Below are 22,017 nucleotides of genomic sequence, written 5' to 3'. Positions count from 1 at the left end.
ACCCGCCAAGGTCGCTGATGTTCCACTTGTCGCAGCCATAGTGGATTTTCCATAGCCCAATAGTGCATATTATGCCAGTTTACGTTACAGCTGTTTGTGAATGACGCTTCGTCGCTAAATAGAACGCGTGCAAAAAATCTCTCATCGTCCCGCAATTTCTCTTTTCCCAAGAGGCCGAACTGTACGCGACGTTCAAAGTCGTCACCGTGCAATTCCTAGTGCATAGAAGCGTGATATGGGTGCAATCGATGTTGATGTAGCATTCTCAACACCGACGTTTTTGGAATTGCCGATTCTCGCGCAATTTGTCTGTTGCTGATGTGCGGATTAGCCGCGACAGCAGCTAAAACACCTACTTGGACATCATGATTTGTTGCAGCTCGTGGTTGACGTTTCACATGTGGCTGAGCACTTCCTGTTTCCTTAAATAACATAACTATCCGGCGAACGGTCCGGACACTTGGATGATATCGTCCAGGATACCGAGCAGCATACATAGCAGACGCCCGTTGGGCATTTTGATTACAATAGCCGTACATCAACACGTTATCGACCTTTTTCGCGATTGGTAAATCGTCCATTTTAACACGGGTACGGTATCACGAAGCAAATACCGTCCGCACTGGCGGAATGTTACGTGATACGACGTACTTATACGTTTGTGACTACTACAGCGCCATCTATCACAAAGCGAAAAGACTGGTCCAACAAAAACATTCATATTTCTTTACGTACTACACGAATATGTATTAAAAATGGGGGCTCCTATTTTAAAAAAACGCAGTTGATATCCGTTTGACCTATGGCAGCGCCATATAGCGGGTCAACCATAGCGCCATCTGGTTTCCCCCTTCAAGCTAGGCAAGTTCGTTGTTCGTAGTTTCTTCGTTTGATGCTTATTTCGTGAGATATTTGGCCTGGTCACTATCAATGGACCACCGTGTATATGCTCCTGAAGATACGGTACAAATGATACTCTATGGAAAAGAGTTGGCTATAAGTTGTTTTCTTCTTTACATTACTCATATTGACTGCACTGTAAAATAACGAAAGATTTTATGTACTAATATAGAAGAAATCGAAAATGGGTGAGTTTGCTAAAACGTGCGTGTAATTTATGAAGAACTATACAAGACGTTAAAATCATAACCAATCGCTAACAAAAAAAGAGTGAATTTTAATGAAACAAAGAAATGGGCTTGGTTTAGAATGGATACAGCACAACAGACAACATGAACGAAATTGTATAAAGAAACAATGAATATAAATTAGCGTTTCACCTGGGATTCGTCGATTTTATGAGTCTTCTTGACTCAATCAAATCTGTAGTAAAACAAGGTATTGATTCATCTGTGTTAGCGATACACTGAAACAGAAGCATAACAGATAAAAAATTACTTATCTCCGGGAGACGTCACGATGCTACCGTGAAACACCGCCGCTTGTCTTCCTAATGGCCTCAGTTTGACAACCGAGCACGGGGTCCCGAGTTCGATTGCCGGCGGCATTAGGGATGTCTACCTGCGTCGAGATGACTGGGTGTTTCTGTCCTCATCATTTCATCATCATTCATGAAAGTGGCGAGACCGGACCGAGGAAAGATTGGCAATTTGTACGGGCGATGATAACCGAGCAGTTGGAGCGCCCCAAAAGCCAAACATCATCAAATTCATCTACATCTACATCCATACTCCGCAAGCCGCCTGAAGGTGTGTGGCGGAGGGTACCCTGAGTACCTCTATCGGTTCTCCCTTCTATTCCAGTCTCGTATTGTTCGTGGAAAGAAGGATTGCCCGTATGCTTCTGCGTGGGCTCTAATCTCTCTGATTTAATCCTCATGGTCTCTTCGCGAGATATACGTAGGAGGGAGCAATATACTGCAGGACTCTTCGGTGAAGGTATGTTCTCGAAACTTTAACAAAAGCCCGTACCGAGCTACTGAGCGTCTCTCCTGCAGAGTCTTCCACTGGAGTTTATCTATCATCTCCGTAACGCTTTCGCGACTACTAAATGATCCTGTAACGAAGCGCGCTGCTCTCCGTTGGATCTTCCCTATCTCTTGTATCAACCCTATCTGGTACGGATCCCACACCGCTGAGCGGTATTCAAGCAGTGGGCGAACAAGTGTACTGTACCCTACTTCCTTTGTTTTCGGATTGCATTTCCTTAAGATTCTTCCAATGAATCTCAGTCTGGCATCTGCTTTACCGACGATCAACTTTATGTGATCATTCCATTTTAAATCACTCCTAATGCGTACTCCCAGATAATTTATGGAATTAACTGCTTCCAGTTGCTGACCTGCTATATTGTAGCTAAATGATAAAGTATCGTTCTTTCTATGTATTCGCAGCACATTACACTTGTCTACATTGAGATTCAATTGCCATTCCCTGCACCATGTGTCAATTCGCTGCAGATCCTCCTGTATTTCAGTACAATTTTCCATTGTTACAACCTCTCGATACACCACAGCATCATCTGCAAAAAGCCTCAGTGAACTTCCGATGTCATCCACAAGGTCATTTATGTATATTGTGAACAGCAACGGTCCCATGACACTCCCCTGTGGCACTCGTGAAATCACTCTTACTTCGGAAGACTTCTCTACATTGAGAATGACATGCTGCGTTCTGTTATCTAGGAACTCCTCAATCCAATCACACAATTGGTCTGATAGTCCATATGCTCTTACTTTGTTCATTAAACGACTGTGGGGAACTGTATCGAACGCCTTGCGGAAGTCAAGAAACACGGCATCTACCTGTGAACCCGTGTCTATGGCCCTCTGAGTCTCGTGGACGAATAGCGCGAGTTGGGTTTCACACGACCGTCTTTTTTCGAAACCCATGCTGATTCCTATAGAGTAGATTCCTAGTCTCCAGGAAAGTCATTATACTCGAACATAATACGTGGTCCAAATTTCTACAACTGATCGACGTTAGAGATATAGGTCTACAGTTCTGCACATCTCTTCGATGTTCCTTCTTCAAAACGGGGATGACCTGTGCCCTTTTCCAATCCTTTGGAACGCTACGCTCTTCTAGAGACCTACGGTACGCCACTGCAAGAAGGGGGGCAAGTTCCTTCGCGTACTCTGTGTAAAATCGAACTGGTATCCCATCAGGTCCACCGGCCTTTCGTCTTTTGAGCGATTTTAATTGTTTCTCTATCCCTCTGTCGTCTATTTCGATATCTACCATTTTGTCATCTGTGCGACAATCTAGAGAAGGAACTACAGTACAGTCTTCCTCTGTGAAACAGCTTTGGAAAAAGACATTTAGTATTTGGGCCTTTAGTTTGTCATCCTCTGTTTCAGTACCATTTTGGTCACAGAGTGTCTGGAGATTTTGTTTTGATCCACCTACCGCTCTGACATAAGGCCAGAGTTTCTTAGGATTTTCTGCCAAATCAGTACATAGAACTTTACTTTCGAATTCATTGAACGCCTCTCGCATAGCCCTCCTCACACTACATTTCGCTTCACGTAATTTTTGTTTGTCTGCAAGGCTTTGGCTATGTTTATGTTTGCTGTGAAGTTCCCTTTGCTTCCGCAGCAGTTTTCTAACTCGGTTGTTGTACCACGGTGGCTCTTTTCCATCTCTTACGATCTTGCTGGGCACATACTCATCTAACGCATATTGTACGATGGTTTTGAACTTTTTCCACTGATCCTCAACACTATCTGTACTTGAGACAAAACTTTTGTGTTGAGCCGTCAGGTACTCTGAAATCTGTTTTTTGTCACTTTTGCTAAACAGAAAAATCTTCCTTCCTTTTCTAATATTTCTATTTACGGCTGAAATCATTGATGCCGTAACCGCTTTATGATCGCTTATTCCCTGTTCTGCGTTAACTGTTTCAAATAGTTCGGGTCTGTTTGTCACCATAAGGTCTAATATGTTATCGCCAGTCGGTTCTCTGTTTAACTGCTCAAGGTAGTTTTCAGATAAAGCACTTAAAAAAATTTCACTGGATTCTTTGTCCCTGCCACCCGTTATGAACGTTGAGTCTCCCATTCTATATCCGGCAAATTAAAATCTCCACCCAGAACTATAACATGGTGGGGAAATCTACTCGAAATATTTTCCAAATTATCCCTCAGGTGCTCAGCCACAACAGCTGCTGAGCCAGGGGGCCTATAAAAACATCCAATTACCATGTCTGAGCCTGCTTTAACCGTGAACTTCACCCAAATCGTTTCACATTTCGGACCTCCGTCAGTTTCCTTTGATACTATTGCACTTCTTATCGCTATAAACACGCCTCCCCCTTCACTGTTCAGCCTGTCTCTGCGGTATACATTCCAATCTGAATTTAGGATTTCATTACGTTTACGTCTGGTTTCAGGCAACTTTCTGTCCCTAGTACTATATGGGCGAGTTATTGTGATAGTTTCTTAGCTTTGGTTACTGATAATAACTCGATACCAGTGCCTATGAGTTTAATTTGTACACCATCAGTATTACGGCCAACGCCGACCTTCCTTCTAATTTCACGTTTATGGTCGTTGTACACACAGCACTCCATGGAGTCGCCAGTCAAACATCGTCATCATCAGTCTGACGAGATAGAGACCGCACGGATTTCTTCACGTATTCCATAAAAAGTTATTCAAATGGCTCTGAGCACTATGGGACTTGACATCTGAGGTCATCAGTCCCCTAGAACTTAGAACTACTTAAACCTAACTAACCTAAGGACATCACACACATCCATGCCCGAGGCAGGATTCGAACCTGCGACCGTAGTGGTCGCGCGGTTCCAGACTGAAGCGCCTAGAACCGCTCGGCCACCGCGGCCGGCAATGTATTCCATACCCAGCTGAAACTGTTCACTGATTCCTTCACCAAGGAAGATGAATGGGATATTCCAGAATTTGAAACACGAACAGCTGCTAGCATGAGTTTCTTAGACGTAGATACCTTAGGGGTGGCGAAGCAACTCAAATCGCTTGATACGGGCAAGTCTTCAGGTCCAGATTGTATACCGATTAGGTTCCTTTCAGATTACGCTGATACGATAGCTCCCTACTTAGCACTCATATACAACCGCTCGCTCACCGATAGATCTGTACCTAAAGATTGGAAAATAGCGCAGGTCGCACCAGTGTTTAAGAAGGGTAGTAGGAGTAATCCATCGAACTACAGACGTATATCATTGACGTCGGTTTTCAGTGGGGTTTTTGAGCATATACTGTATTCAAACATTATGAATCACCTCGAAGGGAACGATCTATTGATACGTAATCAGCACGGTTTCAGAAAACGTCGTTCTTGTGCAACGCAGCTAGCTCTTTATTCGCACGAAGTAATGGCCGCTATCGACAGGGGATCTCAGGTTGATTCCGTATTTCTGGATTTCCGGAAAGCTTTTGACACCGTTCCTCACAAGCGACTTCTAATCGAGCTGCGGGCATATGGGGTATCGTCTCAGTTGTGCGACTGGATTCGTGATTTCCTGTCAGGAAGGTCGCAGTTCGTAGTAAAAGACGGCAAATCATCGAGTAAAACTGAAGTGATATCAGGTGTTCCCCAGGGAAGCGTCCTGGGACCTCTGCTGTTCCTGATCTATATAAATGACCTGGGTGACAATCTGAGCAGTTTTCTTAGATTTTTCGCAGATGATGCTGTAATTTACCGTCTAGTAAGGTCATCCGAAGACCAGTATCAGTTGCAAAGCGATTTAGAAAAGATTGCTGTATGGTGTGGCAGGTGGCAGTTGACGCTAAATAACGAAAAGTGTGTGGTGATCCACATGAGTTCCAAAAGCAATCCGTTGGAATTCGATTACTCGATATATAGCACAATTCTCAAGGCTGTCAATTCAACTAAGTACCTGGGTGTTAAAATTACGAACAGCTTCAGTTGGAAAGACCACATAGATAACATTGTGGGGAAGGCGAGCCAAAGGTTGCGTTTCATTGGCAGGACACTTAGAAGATGCAACAAGTCCACCAAAGAGACAGCTTACAATACACTCGTTCGTCCTCTGAATATTGCTGCGCGGTGTGGGATCCTTACCAGGTGGGATTGACGGAGGACATCGAAAGGGTGCAAAAAAGGGCAGCTCGTTTTGTATTATCACGTAGTAGGGGAGAGAGTGTGGCAGATATGATACGCGAATTGGGATGGAAGTCATTACAGCAAAGACGTTTTTCGTCGCGGCGAGATGTATTTACGAAATTTCAGTCACCAACTTTCTGTTCCGAATGCGAAAATATTTTGTTGAGCCCAACCTACATAGGTAGGAATGATCATCAAAATAAGAGAAATCAGAGCTCGAACAGAAAGGTTTAGGTGTTCGTTTTTCCCGCGCGCTGTTCGGGAGCGGAATGGTAGGGAGATAGTATGATTGTGGTTCGACGAACCCTCTGCCAAGCACTTACATGTGAATTGCAGTGTAGTCATGTAGATGTAGAGGATTACACTCGGGTGATAAAAACCATGGGACAGCGAGATGTACGCTTAGATAAGGCGCTAGTACGGCGTACACAAAGTACAAAAGGGGAGTGTAGTGGTGGAGCTGACATTTTTACTCAGCTGATTCATGTGCAAAGGTTTCCGACGTGGTTATGGCCGCACGACCGGAGTTAACAGAGTTTGTACGCGGAACGGCACTTGTAGCTAGACGCGTGGCACAATCGATATCGGAAATCGTTAGGCTCAAATGGCTCTGAGCACTATGGGACTTAACATCTATGGTCATCAGTCCCCTAGAACTTAAAACTACTTAAACCTAACGATCCTAAGGACAGCACACAACACCCAGCCATCACGAGGCAGAGAAAATCCGTGACCCCGCCGGGAATCGAACCCGGGAACCCGGGCGTGGGAAGCGAGTACGCTACCGCACGACCACGAGATGCGGGCGGAAATCGTTAGGGAATTCAATACTCCGAGAGTACCAAATTTCAGACATTGTCACCACGGACAGTGCAGTGGCCGACGGCCTTCACTTACCGACCGAGAGCAGCGGAGTTTGCTTAGAGTTGCCAGTGCTAACAGACAAGCAGCACTGCTTGAAATGACTGCAGAAATCAACTTGGGACAGAGCGGTGAAATGTGGCGGTAATGGGCTATGGCTGTAGACGACCTAAGCGAGTGCCTTTGGTAACAGCACGACGACGCCTGCAGCTCCTCTCCTGGGCTCTCGGCCATATCGGTAGGACCCTAGACGTCTGGAGAACCGTGGCCTGGTCAGATAAGTCCGGAGTTCAAGTGGTAAGAGCTGATGATACGTTTCGAGTATGGTGGAGACCCCTTGAGGCAATGGACTCTAGTTGTCAACAAGGCACTGCGCAAGACGTTGGTAGGTCCATAACGGTGTGGACTATGTGTACAGTGAATTGACTGGGTTCTCCGGTCCACCTGAAGTGATCATTGATTAGAAATGGTTATGTTCGGCGGGTTGGAGACAATTCATGGACTTTATGTTCCCTAATAATGGTGGACTTTCTGTGCATGACAATGCTGAGTGCCACCGCCCCACCGTTGTTCGTGATTGGTTTGAAGAACATTCTGGACAATTCGAGCGAATGATTTGGCCACCCAACTCACTCGATATGAATGGTATCTGATATGTATGAGATATAATCGTGAGGTCAGTTCGTGCACAAAATCCTGAACGGGCAACACTTTCGCGATTACGAACGGCTGCAGAAGCAGTATGGTTGAAGAACATTCTGGACAATTCGAGCGAATGATTTGGCCACCCAACTCACTCGATATGAATGGTATCTGATATGTATGAGATATAATCGTGAGGTCAGTTCGTGCACAAAATCCTGAACGGGCAACACTTTCGCGATTACGAACGGCTGCAGAAGCAGTATGGTTGAAGAACATTCTGGAAAATTCGAGCGAATGATTTGGCCACCCAACTCACTCGATATGAATGGTATCTGATATGTATGAGATATAATCGTGAGGTCAGTTCGTGCACAAAATCCTGAACGGGCAACACTTTCGCGATTACGAACGGCTGCAGAAGCAGTATGGTTGAAGAACATTCTGGACAATTCGAGCGAATGATTTGGCCACCCAACTCACTCGATATGAATGGTATCTGATATGTATGAGATATAATCGTGAGGTCAGTTCGTGTACAAAATCCTGAACGGGCAACACTTTCGCGATTACGAACGGCTGCAGAAGCAGTATGGTTGAAGAACATTGTGGACAATTCGAGCGAATGATTTGGCCACCCAACTCACTCGATATGAATGGTATCTGATATGTATGAGATATAATCGTGAGGTCAGTTCGTGCACAAAATCCTGAACGGGCAACACTTTCGCGATTACGAACGGCTGCAGAAGCAGTATGGTTCAAGATTTCCGCAGGGGACTCCCAACGACTTGATGAGTCCAAGCCATGCCATGCCATGCCGTGCTGCTGCACTAAGCCGGGAAAAATGAGGTCCGACACAGTATTAGGGGACCTCCCATGACTTTTGTCACATAAAAGTGTAAACCGGAACGAGAACGGTTACCTACTCCGGAAAATGAACTACACGAGTAGAACATGCACCGAATACTTTTCAGTGTTGGTGTCCATAATATGCATACGTGAGAGCTGTTTGCGTAATTTGCAATATTTATTTCTGACGGACATAGAGTAATTTCCGCGAATACAAACAAAGGGCTATTAAGTGAACATTTGATAAGGAACAGTATGGAAATAAGGATGACTGTACTGCTGCTGTTACCGCCACTTTTCCTGTGGAGTGTGCCAAACATTTCTAGAGACTGAAACAGTTAAAAGGGGGATGGGAGCATGGTATCACCTGCTGCAAGGTGTGGGCTTGTTTAAACACGTTGTGAAACAAAAACAAAGGAAGTCACTGGAAAAAAAGCAATCACATGTGTACAGGATTTGTCAGAAATTCGCTCTATTCAAGAAAATAACTTTTTCGAGACGAACAAGTGCACATTGTTGGTATTAATCAGCACAATAAAAACCCATTAAGTGAAATACAATACAAGTCACCAGTCGAGCTGATGTCCTTCCTACTAAAGAGGGGGGGGGGGGGGGGACATTCGTGTATTGGCTCGGACGCCGCTGGAATGAGTGGATACCGCTGACCACATGGGCATAGCACTCAAACCTTTTCACAGAATGTACAGGGTGTTTCAAAAATGACCGGTATATTTGAAATGGCAATAAAAACTAAACGAGCAGCGATAGAAATACACCGTTTGTTGCAATATGCTTGGGACAACAGTACATTTTCAGGCGGACGAACTTTCGAAATTACAGTAGTTACATTCTTCAACAACAGATGGCGCTGCAAGTGATGTGAAAGATATAGAAGACAACGCAGTCTGTGGGTGCGCCATTCTGTACGTCGTCTTTCTGCTGTAAGCGTGTGCTGTTCACAACGTGCAAGTGTGCTGTAGACAACATGGTTTATTCCTTAGAACAGAGGATTTTTCTGGTGTTGGAATTCCACCGCCTAGAACACAGTGTTGTTGCAACAAGACGAAACTTTCAACGGAGGTTTAATGTAACCAAAGGACCGAAAAGTGATACAATAAAGGATCTGTTTGAAAAATTTCAACGGACTGGGAACGCGACGGATGAACGTGCTGGAAAGGTAGGGCGACAGCGTACGGCAACCACAGAGGGCAACGCGCAGCTAGTGCAGCAGGTGATCCGACAGCGGCCTCCGGTTTCCGTTCGCCGTGTTGCAGCTGCGGTCCAAATAACGCCAACGTCCACGTATCGTCTCATGCGCCAGAGTTTACACCTCTATCCATACAAAATTCAAACGCGGCAACCCCCCAGCGCCGCTACCATTGCTGCACGAGAGACATTCGCTAACGATATAGTGCACAGGATTGATGACGGCGATACGCATGTGGGCAGCATTTGGTTTACTGACGAAGCTTATTTTTACCTGGACGGCTTCGTCAATAAACAGAACTGGCGCATATGGGGAACCGAAAAGCCCCATGTTGCAGTCCCATCGTGCCTGCATCCGCAAAAAGTACTGGTCTGGGCCACCATTTCTTCCAAAGGAATCATTGGCCCATTTTTCAGATCCGAAACGATTACTGCATCACGCTATCTGGACATTCTTCGTGAATTTGTGGCGGTACAAACTGCCTTAGACGACACTGCGAACACCTCGTGGTTTATGCAAGATGGTGCCCGGCCACATCGCACGGCCGACGTCTTTAATTTCCTGAATGAATATTTCGATGATCGTGTGATTGCTTTGGGCTATGCGAAACATACAGGAGGCGGCGTGGATTGGCCTCCCTATTCGCCAGACATGAACCCCTGTGACTTCTTTCTGTGGGGACACGTGAAAGACCAGGTGTACCGCCAGAATCCAGAAACAATTGAACAGCTGAAGCAGTACATCTCATCTGCATGTGAAGCCATTCCGCCAGACACGTTGTCAAAGGTTTCGGGTAATTTCATTCAGAGACTACGCCATATTATTGGTACGCATGGTGGATATGTGGAAAATATCGTACTATAGAGTTTCCCAGACCGCAGCGCCATCTGTTGTTGAAAATTGTAACTACTGTAATTTCGAAAGTTTGTCTGCCTGAAAATGTACTGTTGTCCCAAGCATATTGCAACAAACGGTGTATTTCTATCGCTGCTCGTTTAGTTTTTATTGCCGTTTCAAATATACCGGTCATTTTTGAGACACCCTGTATGTGCCGGTTCCAGTCAGAATGGAAAAGCAAAATGAAGTAATTTACTCTTCATAACATCGTAAATAATGAGCTCTTCCAAGTGAGGGCAGTGGATTGCAACAGTAATGAGTTCCGCAACCGAAAAGCATGTAATTATCTCGATAGCTGCAACTAGAATGTAGACAACGCGTTTGAACAAAAGCAGGGGTTCCAAGGAAACGTTAGCTCAGACTCTAAAAGTACGGATCGACAGGCAAGAAGTGCAGAAATTTGACTACCGTGAACTCATGCTGCAAAGCATCTGATTGAATGAATATATCCAAAGAATCACACCTGAGACATGCCGCAAGTGTGACTACCTACTAGTCCAGAGAACTACGCAAGATATTTCTGTCACCACAGTTATTGTTCACCAAATGATGTTCGATAGACGCTACAGTGTCCACACACGTATACATATGAGTGTCTCGTTGGAACTGAGAGACCAGTGTCACGTTAATGTGTTAATGAAACGAGGCCGACGGTGTTCATTCGGGGTAGTGCGGAGCTCTGCAGTAGAATTTTTACACAATAATATAATTTAAGTCAGTGGAAGGGAACTATTTAATCTACGGAAGTTCACTCTGGACCGCTGTAACCAACTGTTCATAGTTCAGGCTCTGGTACTGAATAACATTTTGACATTTTTTCTGTGCGACGATCACCCGTTAATATTGGGGCCTAGAACGCCGGCAACTGAAAGTCGATTAGTGTTGGCGATGAACTGCGACAGGAGCTGTGCTGGCAGTGAACTGTTGTTGTTGTTGTTGTTGTTGTTGTTGTGGTCTTCAGTCCTGAGACTGGTTTGATGCAGCTCTCCATGCTACTCTATCATGTGCAAGCCTCTTCATCTACCAGTACTTACTGCGACCTACATCCTTCTCAATCTGCTTGGTGTATTTATCTCTTGGTAACCCAATATGATTTTTACCTGTATATTGAGCAAGCAGTGAAGGAAACAAAAGAAAAATTCGGAGTAGGTATTAAAATCCATGGACAAGAAATAAAAACTTTGAGGTTTGCCGATGACATTGTAATTCTGTCAGAGACAGCAAAGGACTTGGAAGAGCAGTTGAACGGAATGGATAGTGTCTTGAAAGGAGGATATAAGATAAACATCAGCTAAAACAAAACGAGGATAATAGAATGTAGTCGAATTAAATCGGGTGATGCTGAGGCAATTAGATTAGGAAATGAGACACTTACAGTAGTAAAGGAGTTTTGCTATTTGGGGTGCATAATAACTGATGATGGTCGAAGTAGAGAGGATATAAAATGTAGACTGGCAATGGCAAGGAAAGCGTTTCTGAAGAAGAGAAATTTGTTAACATCGAGTATAGATTTAAGTGTCAGGAAGTCGTTTCTGAAAGTATTTGTTTGGAGTGTGGCCATGTATGGAAGTTAAACATGGACGATAAATAGTTTCGACAAGAAGAGAATAGAAGCTTTTGAAATAAAATGTGGTGCTACAGAAGATCAAGGCAGTGAACTGTACCTCTTAAATCTCCAAAGATCCGTACTGTGCCATCGGTTTTAGAACTTTCACACACGGGTAAAAACAGAAAACATAATTATTTAACATCTTTACCTTGAAAGCATGAAGACTTCTTCTTCCATGTTCAACAATATTGACATACCTACACTAATCTAACAGTTGGTGGCTTCACACAGCATTCCACAAAAACTGCCTACTCCATCCTCTTTCGCTGACAGACAGCTACCTACAACTGAGCGCCGTGCGTTCACTTACTGCAACACTAGCAGTATCTCTGGGTCTGCGATATAAAGCTTATGAAAGACATACATCGTTTAAAAAAACACACTCGGGTGCCACATACAAATGTGCTCCAGTACACTCCTTTCAAACTGTAATTCTGGCTTATTTGGTAAATAACTTGTAAGCAAAATCGTAAACATGGACGCGAATCAGCAACTGTGTAAATCTGAAGAGGTTGAAAAAAATCAACCAACCAGTTGCAAAACAAAGGTTTATTACCCCTTGACCTAGGTTTCGATATTTCCAAAAATATTTTCCTCACGACAAGTGGGCCTTGTTACATCACATGATGGTACATTAGAATAGCTGACAAAAACAAGAATTATCCCAAGCCATGGCTTACATAGCAGCCAGATCACATTTAGCGTACTTTGGAATTAATGCCCACTGGTAAATGTCCACTGGAAGAGGCTCTTGTAAACACAAAATAATAATAGGTGTGTGAGGATCAAATATTTGCATGAGTTAAGTGTACAACATGCCACAGACAAAGGCCAACATCCGTTAGAAACTGACATTTGCTTGATTTTGTTGGTAGCTGTTGCTAAATGGCGAACTATGAAATTTTGGCCAATTCGATTCTTGTACGCCTGTACTTAAGGGGCTCCGGAACGCCCTATACTTGCAGTGTTAAAATAACGCTTATAAATTACATCTTTCCTCACAAAGTATTTGAGGTAGGAAGTTGAACTTTTTACAGATTATTTATTGGAATATGGGCTACAACTTAACACACGGATTTTACAAAATTTTAGTTTAGTTATTAAAGATGATTTTTTTTCAGTTGTAATGAAAATTCACAACATTTTTTTGCAATTTTTTATTTATATATTCAAAAATATACAGTTTTTTGGAAAAAAGGCTGTGTTAAATTATGCAGAAAGTTTTGGGAATCGAGCGACAAAGATTGGATTAACTTTTTAGTGCATTCCAGGTCCATAGGATGGATTATCTTCATCCTCTGCAAACTCCTCCTCCAGCTTCATCTTGTTCCTCCTCCTGTTTACTCTTGCTTGTATTTCTAGACTCTTTACAGCCCTGTCTGCAGCCCGAAGGCGTTCCTTGTCTAAAGCAAGCATCGCTCGTACCATGTTAGAACCTATCTTCATTCCCATATTTCTAAATACCTTTGGCTTTCCAACATTTCTCCTTTTCTTAAAAGCCTTCAGAGGGTTTCTAATAACTTTACTTTTACTCATTATTATACTTCAACAAAACAGAGACTCAAGAAACAGAATTAATTACGAATATTTGCGAGATAACGGCAGAGTAAATAAACATGAAACAATCGACAATCACACCAGCGATATATATTGAACCATCACAGGTTAGCCACAACACATACTTTATCTCACATCACTAAAATGTACCTAGTGAACACGGACGTTAATAATAACACCATTTGACAGCAGTTTAACAACGCCACAGTGGGTCACGCCCATGTAGAAAACATTTCAAAAAAAAATTTAAAAATAGTTGTAGTCTTCGGAATTGAATAAATTATATATCTATTAAAAGGTAATAGTCTGCAGATTCAGAAAACGCAAAAAAGTAAAAATTGAACTTTTCATGATTTTGAGCCTTTCCGTAGCCCCTTAAGTAAAGAACTCACGAGCGTGTGTCAATTTGGAATTTTAATGCTAATTTATTACCTCTGGGTGTAACAGATACAGCTTTGTCATTTAGGGAAAAGAGAACATTCACTGTACTTTTTGCCCATGAGATTTTATTGACTGGCTCATGTTCGTTGCGAACATCAACAGAATTTTTACTATGAATCACTTTTGTGTGCCTCTCTCACTACGTTGCCTGATGTGCTTTGTTTTGCACACTTTGGATTTGCAACCAGTCTTTTTACGGTAAGTGGGTCGTGCATTGCAAAACAGTGTCTTCGCGCCTGCGGTTGACCCTGCAGCGTACACAAGATCTTAATTTCCCTCCATTGGATCTGTTTACTACCTGCTGTTTCTGTCTGCTTCCCTGTGACACACGCGGACCGCCGCGCAAGTGGCTTATGCATCGTAAAAACAGAAGAGTCTTTCGACTGAAGCGCCTATGCTGTTTCTAGCGTTTGCTCATGTGTTCAGACTACAGACAAACAGTCTTCCAATGACAGATTAGTTAAACTAAGCAGGTCTTCTTTCTATTTATCGTCGTTTGAGTGCATCATAAGCCTGCCACGAAAGAGAAAATCAGCATAAGACTTTTCATATTGTCATTTTCACACTGAAACTTGCAACCTGCAGTTATGCCGTGTAACCGTGCTATCATCTCTTCGTAACGTTGATTTAGTTTCTCAAAGCTTCGAAAACCTTTGTGCCTGATTGCCACACCATGTACGAATTAATCAAAATTTTGGATTATCAGAGTCACTGAATCTACACTCCTGGAAATTGAAATAAGAACACCGTGAATTCATTGTCCCAGGAAGGGGAAACTTTATTGACACATTCCTGGGGTCAGATACATCACATGATCACACTGACAGAACCACAGGCACATAGACACAGGCAACAGAGCATGCACAATGTCGGCACTAGTACAGTGTATATCCACCTTTCGCAGCAATGCAGGCTGCTATTCTCCCATGGAGACGATCGTAGAGATGCTGGATGTAGTCCTGTGGAACGGCTTGCCATGCCATTTCCACCTGGCGCCTCAGTTGGACGAGCGTTCGTGCTGGACGTGCAGACCGCGTGAGACGACGCTTCATCCAGTCCCAAACATGCTCAATGGGGGACGGATCCGGAGATCTTGCTGGCCAGGGTAGTTGACTTACACCTTCTAGAGCACGTTGGGTGGCACGGGATACATGCGGACGTGCATTGTCCTGTTGGAACAGCAAGTTCCCTTGCCGTTCTAGGAATGGTAGAACGATGGGTTCGATGACGGTTTGGATGTACCGTGCACTATTCAGTGTCCCCTCGACGATCACCAGTGGTGTACGGCGAGTGTAGGAGATCGCTCCCCACACCATGATGCCGGGTGTTGGCCCTGTGTGCCTCGGTCGTATGCAGTCCTGATTGTGGCGCTCACCTGCACGGCGCCAAACACGCATACGACCATCATTGGCACCAAGGCAGAAGCGACTCTCATCGCTGAAGACGACACGTCTCCATTCGTCCCTCCATTCACGCCTGTCGCGACACCACTGGAGGCGGGCTGCACGATGTTGGGGCGTGAGCGGAAGACGGCCTAACGGTGTGCGGGACCGTAGCCCAGCTTCATGGAGACGGTTGCGAATGGTCCTCGCCGATACCCCAGGAGCAACAGTGTCCCTAATTTGCTGGGAAGTGGCGGTGCGGTCCCCTACGGCACTGCGTAGGATCCTACGGTCTTGGCGTGCATCCGTGCGTCGCTGCGGTCCGGTCCCAGGTCGACGGGCACGTGCACCTTCCGCCGACCACTGGCGACAACATCGATGTACTGTGGAGACCTCACGCCCCACGTGTTGAGCAATTCGGCGGTACGTCCACCCGGCCTCCCGCATGCCCACTATACGCCCTCGCTCAAAGTCCGTCAACTGCACATACGGTTCACGTCCACGCTGTCGCGGCATGCTACCAGTGTTAAAGACTGCGATGGAGATACCGTTACCATACTCATGAAATCTCAGATTCCCGCGAGATCACCGAAGTTAAGCGCTGTCGGGCGTGGTCGGCACTTGGATGGGTGACCATCCAGGCCAACATGCGCTGTTGCCGTTTTTCAGGGTGCACTCAGCCTCGTGATGCCAATTGAGGAGCTACTCGACCGAATAGTAGCGGCTCCGGTCGAGAATACCATCATAAGGACCGGGAGAGCGGTGTGCTGAACCCACGTCCCTGCTATCCGCATCCTCCACTGAGGATGACACGGCGGTCGGATGGTCCCGGTAGGCCACTTGTGGCCTGAAGACGGAGTGCTTTTTTTTTTTTTTTTTCAATCTCAGATCCCTAGCTCGTATTTAGTTCTCGAGAGTAACGTAGTCTAGTAAGTTCAGCAGACAAAATGTCAGCTGCATCCTTAACAAAGCAGACTGGGCTGTAGCTAGTGCATAACTGATACCGGGCCGTCATATGATATTTTACTGCGATGAAAGTCACAGCAGTTCAGGGATGTGTCTAAACCAGTCGGTTGTATGGAATGAATGGTTCAACATGGAGACGACAGCATGACCGAAAGATGCTGTCAGGTTTGGATGTGCACATTGTGACAACATTTTTGAAGTTGCCTGATATGTTGGTGATCAATCCAGAATGTCCAACGAGTCTAGAACGAATGGTATAGTACTGGCAACCCTGAAACGTTGTGTAAGAAGCTTGGTAGGAGACGAATATCATGCCTTGTCAATGAGAACTGTTTCAAACCGTACAGGAATTGCTACATTCAGTAAATGCATTTGCAACTGAATCAGTTTCCGACCGAACACTGACGGCCTGCGAAAAGGTGAATCATTTTTTTCCAACTATGTGGCTTGGAAATGAGCAACCATCACCTTACTGCTAGTCAGGTCGTGCCTAACTGCAGTCGTGATTCGACTTTGCCTTCCCAGTCACAATGTAGTAGTCAGGTCTGATGACAGATTAAGGATGGAAGAAGGTAGCACAACTCTACTTAAATAAGTCACTACAGTCTCAATAAAATATTTTGGTAAAGACCCAAAAACATATTAACAATGAAGCTCGTAAAGTTGAACTAGGTAAAAAGGCACTGAAATAAGTAGCAAAAGAGTATAAACATGTTGTCGTTGTTGTTGTTGTTGTTGTGGTCTTCAGTCCAGAGACTGCTTTGATGCAGCTCTCCATGCTACTCTATCCTGGGAAAGCTTCTTCATCTCCCAGTACATACTGCAACCTACATCCTTCTGAATCTGCTTAGTGTATTCATCTCTTGGTCTCCCTCTACGATTTTTACCCTCCACGCTGCCCTCCAATACTAGATTGTGATCCCTTGACACTATACGATCAGTAACACGAATGTGTGCCGGAAGAAGCTGAAGAAGAAGAAGAAGAAGAAGAAGAAGAAGAGGTAGAAGCTTAATTTATGTGACCGCACCCCCGAAATTAAAGGAGCTGTGCTGAGAATCAAAAATCTGCATGAACTTAGCAATATCAACATCGGTTGGTAAACATGTGTTCTCAGGGGTAAGACATTTTCCGAGGGCAGGGGTTCGCACTCAACTTCAGACCATGCATATAAATCCACATCTGCAGCCATTTCAGTACCAGTCCGTTCCACGACTTTGATGATGAAATGCTTCTCTAAGCACAGGGAGGCTAGCCCACATGCTGCATCTGTACTAGACGTTTCGCCCACTCCTCCAAATGGCTCTGAGCACTATGGGACTTAACTTCTGAGGTCATCAGTCCCCTAGAACGTATAACTACTTAAAGCTAACTAACCTAAGTACACTGCTGGCCACCGTAAATGCAACACCAAGAAAGACAAGAGGTAGCACAACAAAATTTATTTTGTAGATAACATATTGACCAAGTATCAAATGATTGTGTTTACAGACGTCTGTGACATGTGGTTCCTGCCAGAATCAGTAGCCAGAGTAGCCGCCATTGTTGGAGATCACCGCTGCCACACGTCTCGGCATTGAGTCAAAGAGACGTTGGATGTGTTCCTGGGGTACAGCAGCCCAAGCAGCTTCCACACGTTGCCAAAGATCATCTGGTGTGGCAGCTGGGGATGTAATCTGGGTCACTCGTTGAGCAACCATGGACCACATGTTTTCTATCGGCGAAAGATCCGGAGAGCGAGCCGGCCAGGGAAGCAATTCAATCTGGTTATTGACGAAGAACCTTTGGACAATGCGTGCCACGTGTGGTCGCGCATTATCCTGTTGAAATATGGCTGTGGCCGAGCCCTGAAGGTAAGGAAGGACAACTGGCTCCAGCACCTCGGATATGTAGCGCCGGCTATTTAAAGTACCAGCAATGCATACTAGAGGGGTGCGAGACTAATATCCAATACCGCCCCATACCATAATACCCGGTGCAAGACCAGTGTGGCGGTGCATAATGCAGCTGTCCAACATCCTCTCTCCACGGTGTCTCCACACTCGAATCCGACCATTGTGGTGGTGCAGACAGAAGCGTGCCTCGTCAGTAAAGACAACGTCATTCCATTCTGCCGTCCACATCCATCTGTCATCACACCATTGGCGACGGAGACGTCTGTGGTTCTGCGTCAATGGTAGACGAAGCAATGGACGTCTTGCGGACAGACCACTCTGCTGTAAACGGCGTCGAATGGTACGCGCAGACACTGGATGATGCGTTACAGACGCAATGTGCTGTGCTATGGTTCGGAATGTCACTGAGCGATCCGTCACAGCCATGCGCACAATTTGCCTATCAGCACGTGCAGTGGTGCACCGAGGTGAATGCGATCGACCACGTCGGTCCGTCGTACCCTCCTGCATCCAACGGTCACATATCCGCATTACAGTTGTTTGGTTTCGTCCAACACGACTAGCGATTTCTCTGTATGATAATCCACAATCTCGGTAAGCCACTATCCTTCCTCTGTCGAACTCGGATACTTGATCAAACGATGTTCGCTGTTGTCTACGAGGCATAACTGATCGTCTTGTGAAACAACCACAAGGTAAACACACGTGCCGAACGTACACTCGTCGAAATCACCAAGCCTTTAATGGTGCTATGAGGTGGCGCCACTGGTGTGCGTGATGTGCGTCTGTGCTGAAATTCTAATCAGTTGCATATCTCATCGCTGCAAACCCATGGTGTAAATTTCATTTGATTCGGATGCTTCCTTCAGGGTGTTGCATTTACGGTGGCCAGCAGTGTACATCACACAGATCCATGCCCGAAGCAGGATTCGAACCAGCGACTGTAGCGGTCGCTAGCGGCTCCAGACTGTAGCGCCTAGAACCGCTCGGCCACTCAGGCCGGCCCCACTCCTCCACTTGATACTGTCTTACCGAGACCACCACCAGTTACTGTAGCAGTGTTTTTGCAGAAATAGTATCTACATTGTCTACATCAGAAGCTCATCCAAATTCTGAATCTTCTCCGTGCTCTTGTGTAATATCTTCGTAGCATTTCATTACATAATCAGCCAGAACGTAATTTGTTGTAGGACATGATGTCATTCTTGTCGTTCTAAATAAATGCTCATGAACGTCAAAAGCGGTATTACACACATTGGAGAACACTTTGTGCAATTCTTTGTCGTAATAAATCCAAGCAAATGGGTTTTTCCATCCGTTATGCTATGACCTGCCCGACGGTTTCTTGACACTTCTTGCTGATGTACTGCAGCAAATGGCAGAAGACACATTCTCGGATTTCTTATTTTTTGGCTGAATCTGGTTTCCGCTGTTGTCGGTGCTAGTATTATCCGCGACAAATGTATCACGAATTTCTCCATAGCTTTGCAAAAACAGACATAATGTGTGATGGGATAACCGCAATCACTGCTTTTTCCAATGTTCATTATAACCCGTCTTGATTGCAAAAAATGTTTAATCACTTGACCGGTTTCGGTTCATCTACTACCATCTTCAGATCTGTAATTTCGGTTACAGGAGTACCCCGTCCATATACAACCACCTTCACATGTGATTAAACATTTTTTGCAATCAAGACGGGTTATAAATAACATTTATCCATAGCGATTAGGAAATTGTTCGAATTCGAAAGTACTAATAGAAACAAACTCAATATTGCATTTCAGCATTCCACACGCATCCAGTAATCGCGCAATGTTTGAATACTGCGAAAATTTTTCCCTGTGAAGAGCTTTTGCTCCACGCGTCCTGTCAGTAAACCCTCTTCTTTGCACCACCTATTAATGGCTAACACACCTTCAGTCTACAATATAAGCTCCCGCGTCCTTCAAAGCCATTGTCTCGACACAAACAAGAAGAAAAAGATGACAATCCCGATTACGTGAAAATTTCACAGAAATCTTAAACGACACCGCTGTTATATTAAAAACTAATGAGGTAGTCTGTTACAATCGGCTTCCTCGCATCTCGGATTATTCTTTATTATTGCTGAATACTGGCAAGCAGATATTTCAAAAAACTTGTTGACGAATGGAGTGGGCGTATTGCAGCATGTCACTTGTAAAGAAACATTAAAGCAGGGAGAAAAGACGGGACCCCACTCACAGTATAGTGCGACAGTTATTCTGGGGAGCGCCTTTGACTTGACCAGAGAAAGGCGAGGAACCAGGGGAGTGTGTTTCTTGGTTGCCTATGCACCAAGACTTCTGAAACGAACAGATATGTTTTAGAGGTCGGAAATTTTAGCTTCCATCTTAGAGTTTTAATAGTTCATTAATTTTTGATAAAGGCAAGTGAGAAATATTTTATTTTATCACACTAAAACTTTACTGGGTGCGGTGCAACCACAAGATTTTGTATGTGGCTGCTCGAGCCCCGGCGTACCCACGTAGTCGGTTCGCATGCCCACGGTACGAAATGAATGCGGGCACGGGCTGCTGCTGACTGACTGCTATTGGCTGGCACATCACGTGACGTATCCACGTTTCTGCGCATCCAGACGTCACCCGCCAGGTTATACTGTCTCTTGAGGAAAACTATCTTTTTTAGTTGAACATGATTATCCAAAGGGACTTCATTAGAAGGGATTTCGGTGCGCACTTCTACACTGAAGAGCCAAAGAAACTGCTACACCACCCTCATATCGTGTAGGGTCCCTCCGGAGCTCACAGATGTGCCGCAACACGACGTGACATGTACTCGACTAATGTCTGAAGTAGTGCTGGCGGGAACTGACACCATAAATCCTGCAGGGCTGTCCATAAATCCGTAAGAGTACGAGGGGATGGACATCTGAACACCACGTTGCAAGGCATTGCACATACGAGGTGTGGCTAGAAAAAAACCGGACTAGTACTGGTGAAACAATAAAACGAATGCAATAAGGCTGAAAGTCGCGTGGCCTGTCACGTGACTCTCGCTCCGCCTACTGCTCGAGTTTCATCTGCCTCCTGCACTCAGTCTGCCCGTGGCGTCTGTTTTAAGTAGTTGACGTTTTGTCTGTGCGTCGGAAAATGTGGAGTGTACAGAAAGAACAGCGTGTTAACATCAAATTTTGTTTCAAACTAGGAAAATCTGCAAGTGAAACGTTTGTAATGCTACAAGAAGTGTACGGCGATGATTGTTTATCGCGAACACAAGTGTTTGAGTGGTTTAAACGATTTAAAGATGGCCGCGAAGACACCAGTGATGACACTCGCACTGGCAGACCATTGTCAGCAAAAACTGAAGCAAACATTGAAAAAATCGGTAAACTTGTTCGACAAGATCGCCGTTTAACAATCAGAGCAGTGTCTGAGTTAACAGGAGTTGACAAGGAAAGCGAGTACGGAGAAAACGGAACGATTTGTGGAGAAAAAAGTCATGGATCCTTCACCAAGACAATGCCCCAGCTTACAGTGCGTTGTCAGTGAAGATGTTTTTGGCAAAACACAACATTCCCATCTTAGATCATCCACCCTACTCACCTGATTTGGCCCCCCTGTGACTTTTTTCTTTTCCCTAAAGTCAAGTCAGCCTTGAAAG

General features: G+C 44.9%; 1 protein-coding gene across 1 annotated transcript in view; it reads right to left on the bottom strand.

The window, feature by feature from the left end:
* The window catches only part of LOC126253663 (uncharacterized), a 405,400-nt gene extending 391,712 nt beyond the window's left edge, over positions 1-13,688 (bottom strand). The window contains exon 1 of the mRNA XM_049955181.1: positions 13,598-13,688. Within this exon, the coding sequence (XP_049811138.1) occupies positions 13,598-13,669 (72 nt within the window). The 5' untranslated portion in view covers positions 13,670-13,688. The remainder of the gene's footprint in view (positions 1-13,597) is intronic.
* Between the last annotated feature and the right edge of the window lie 8,329 nt (positions 13,689-22,017).

The sequence above is a fragment of the Schistocerca nitens genome, chromosome 4 (genome assembly GCF_023898315.1).
Source record: "Schistocerca nitens isolate TAMUIC-IGC-003100 chromosome 4, iqSchNite1.1, whole genome shotgun sequence".
NCBI lineage: Eukaryota > Metazoa > Arthropoda > Insecta > Orthoptera > Acrididae > Schistocerca > Schistocerca nitens.
The sequence above is the reverse complement of the archived record's forward strand: the minus strand, read 5'-3'. Positions and strand labels throughout refer to the sequence as shown.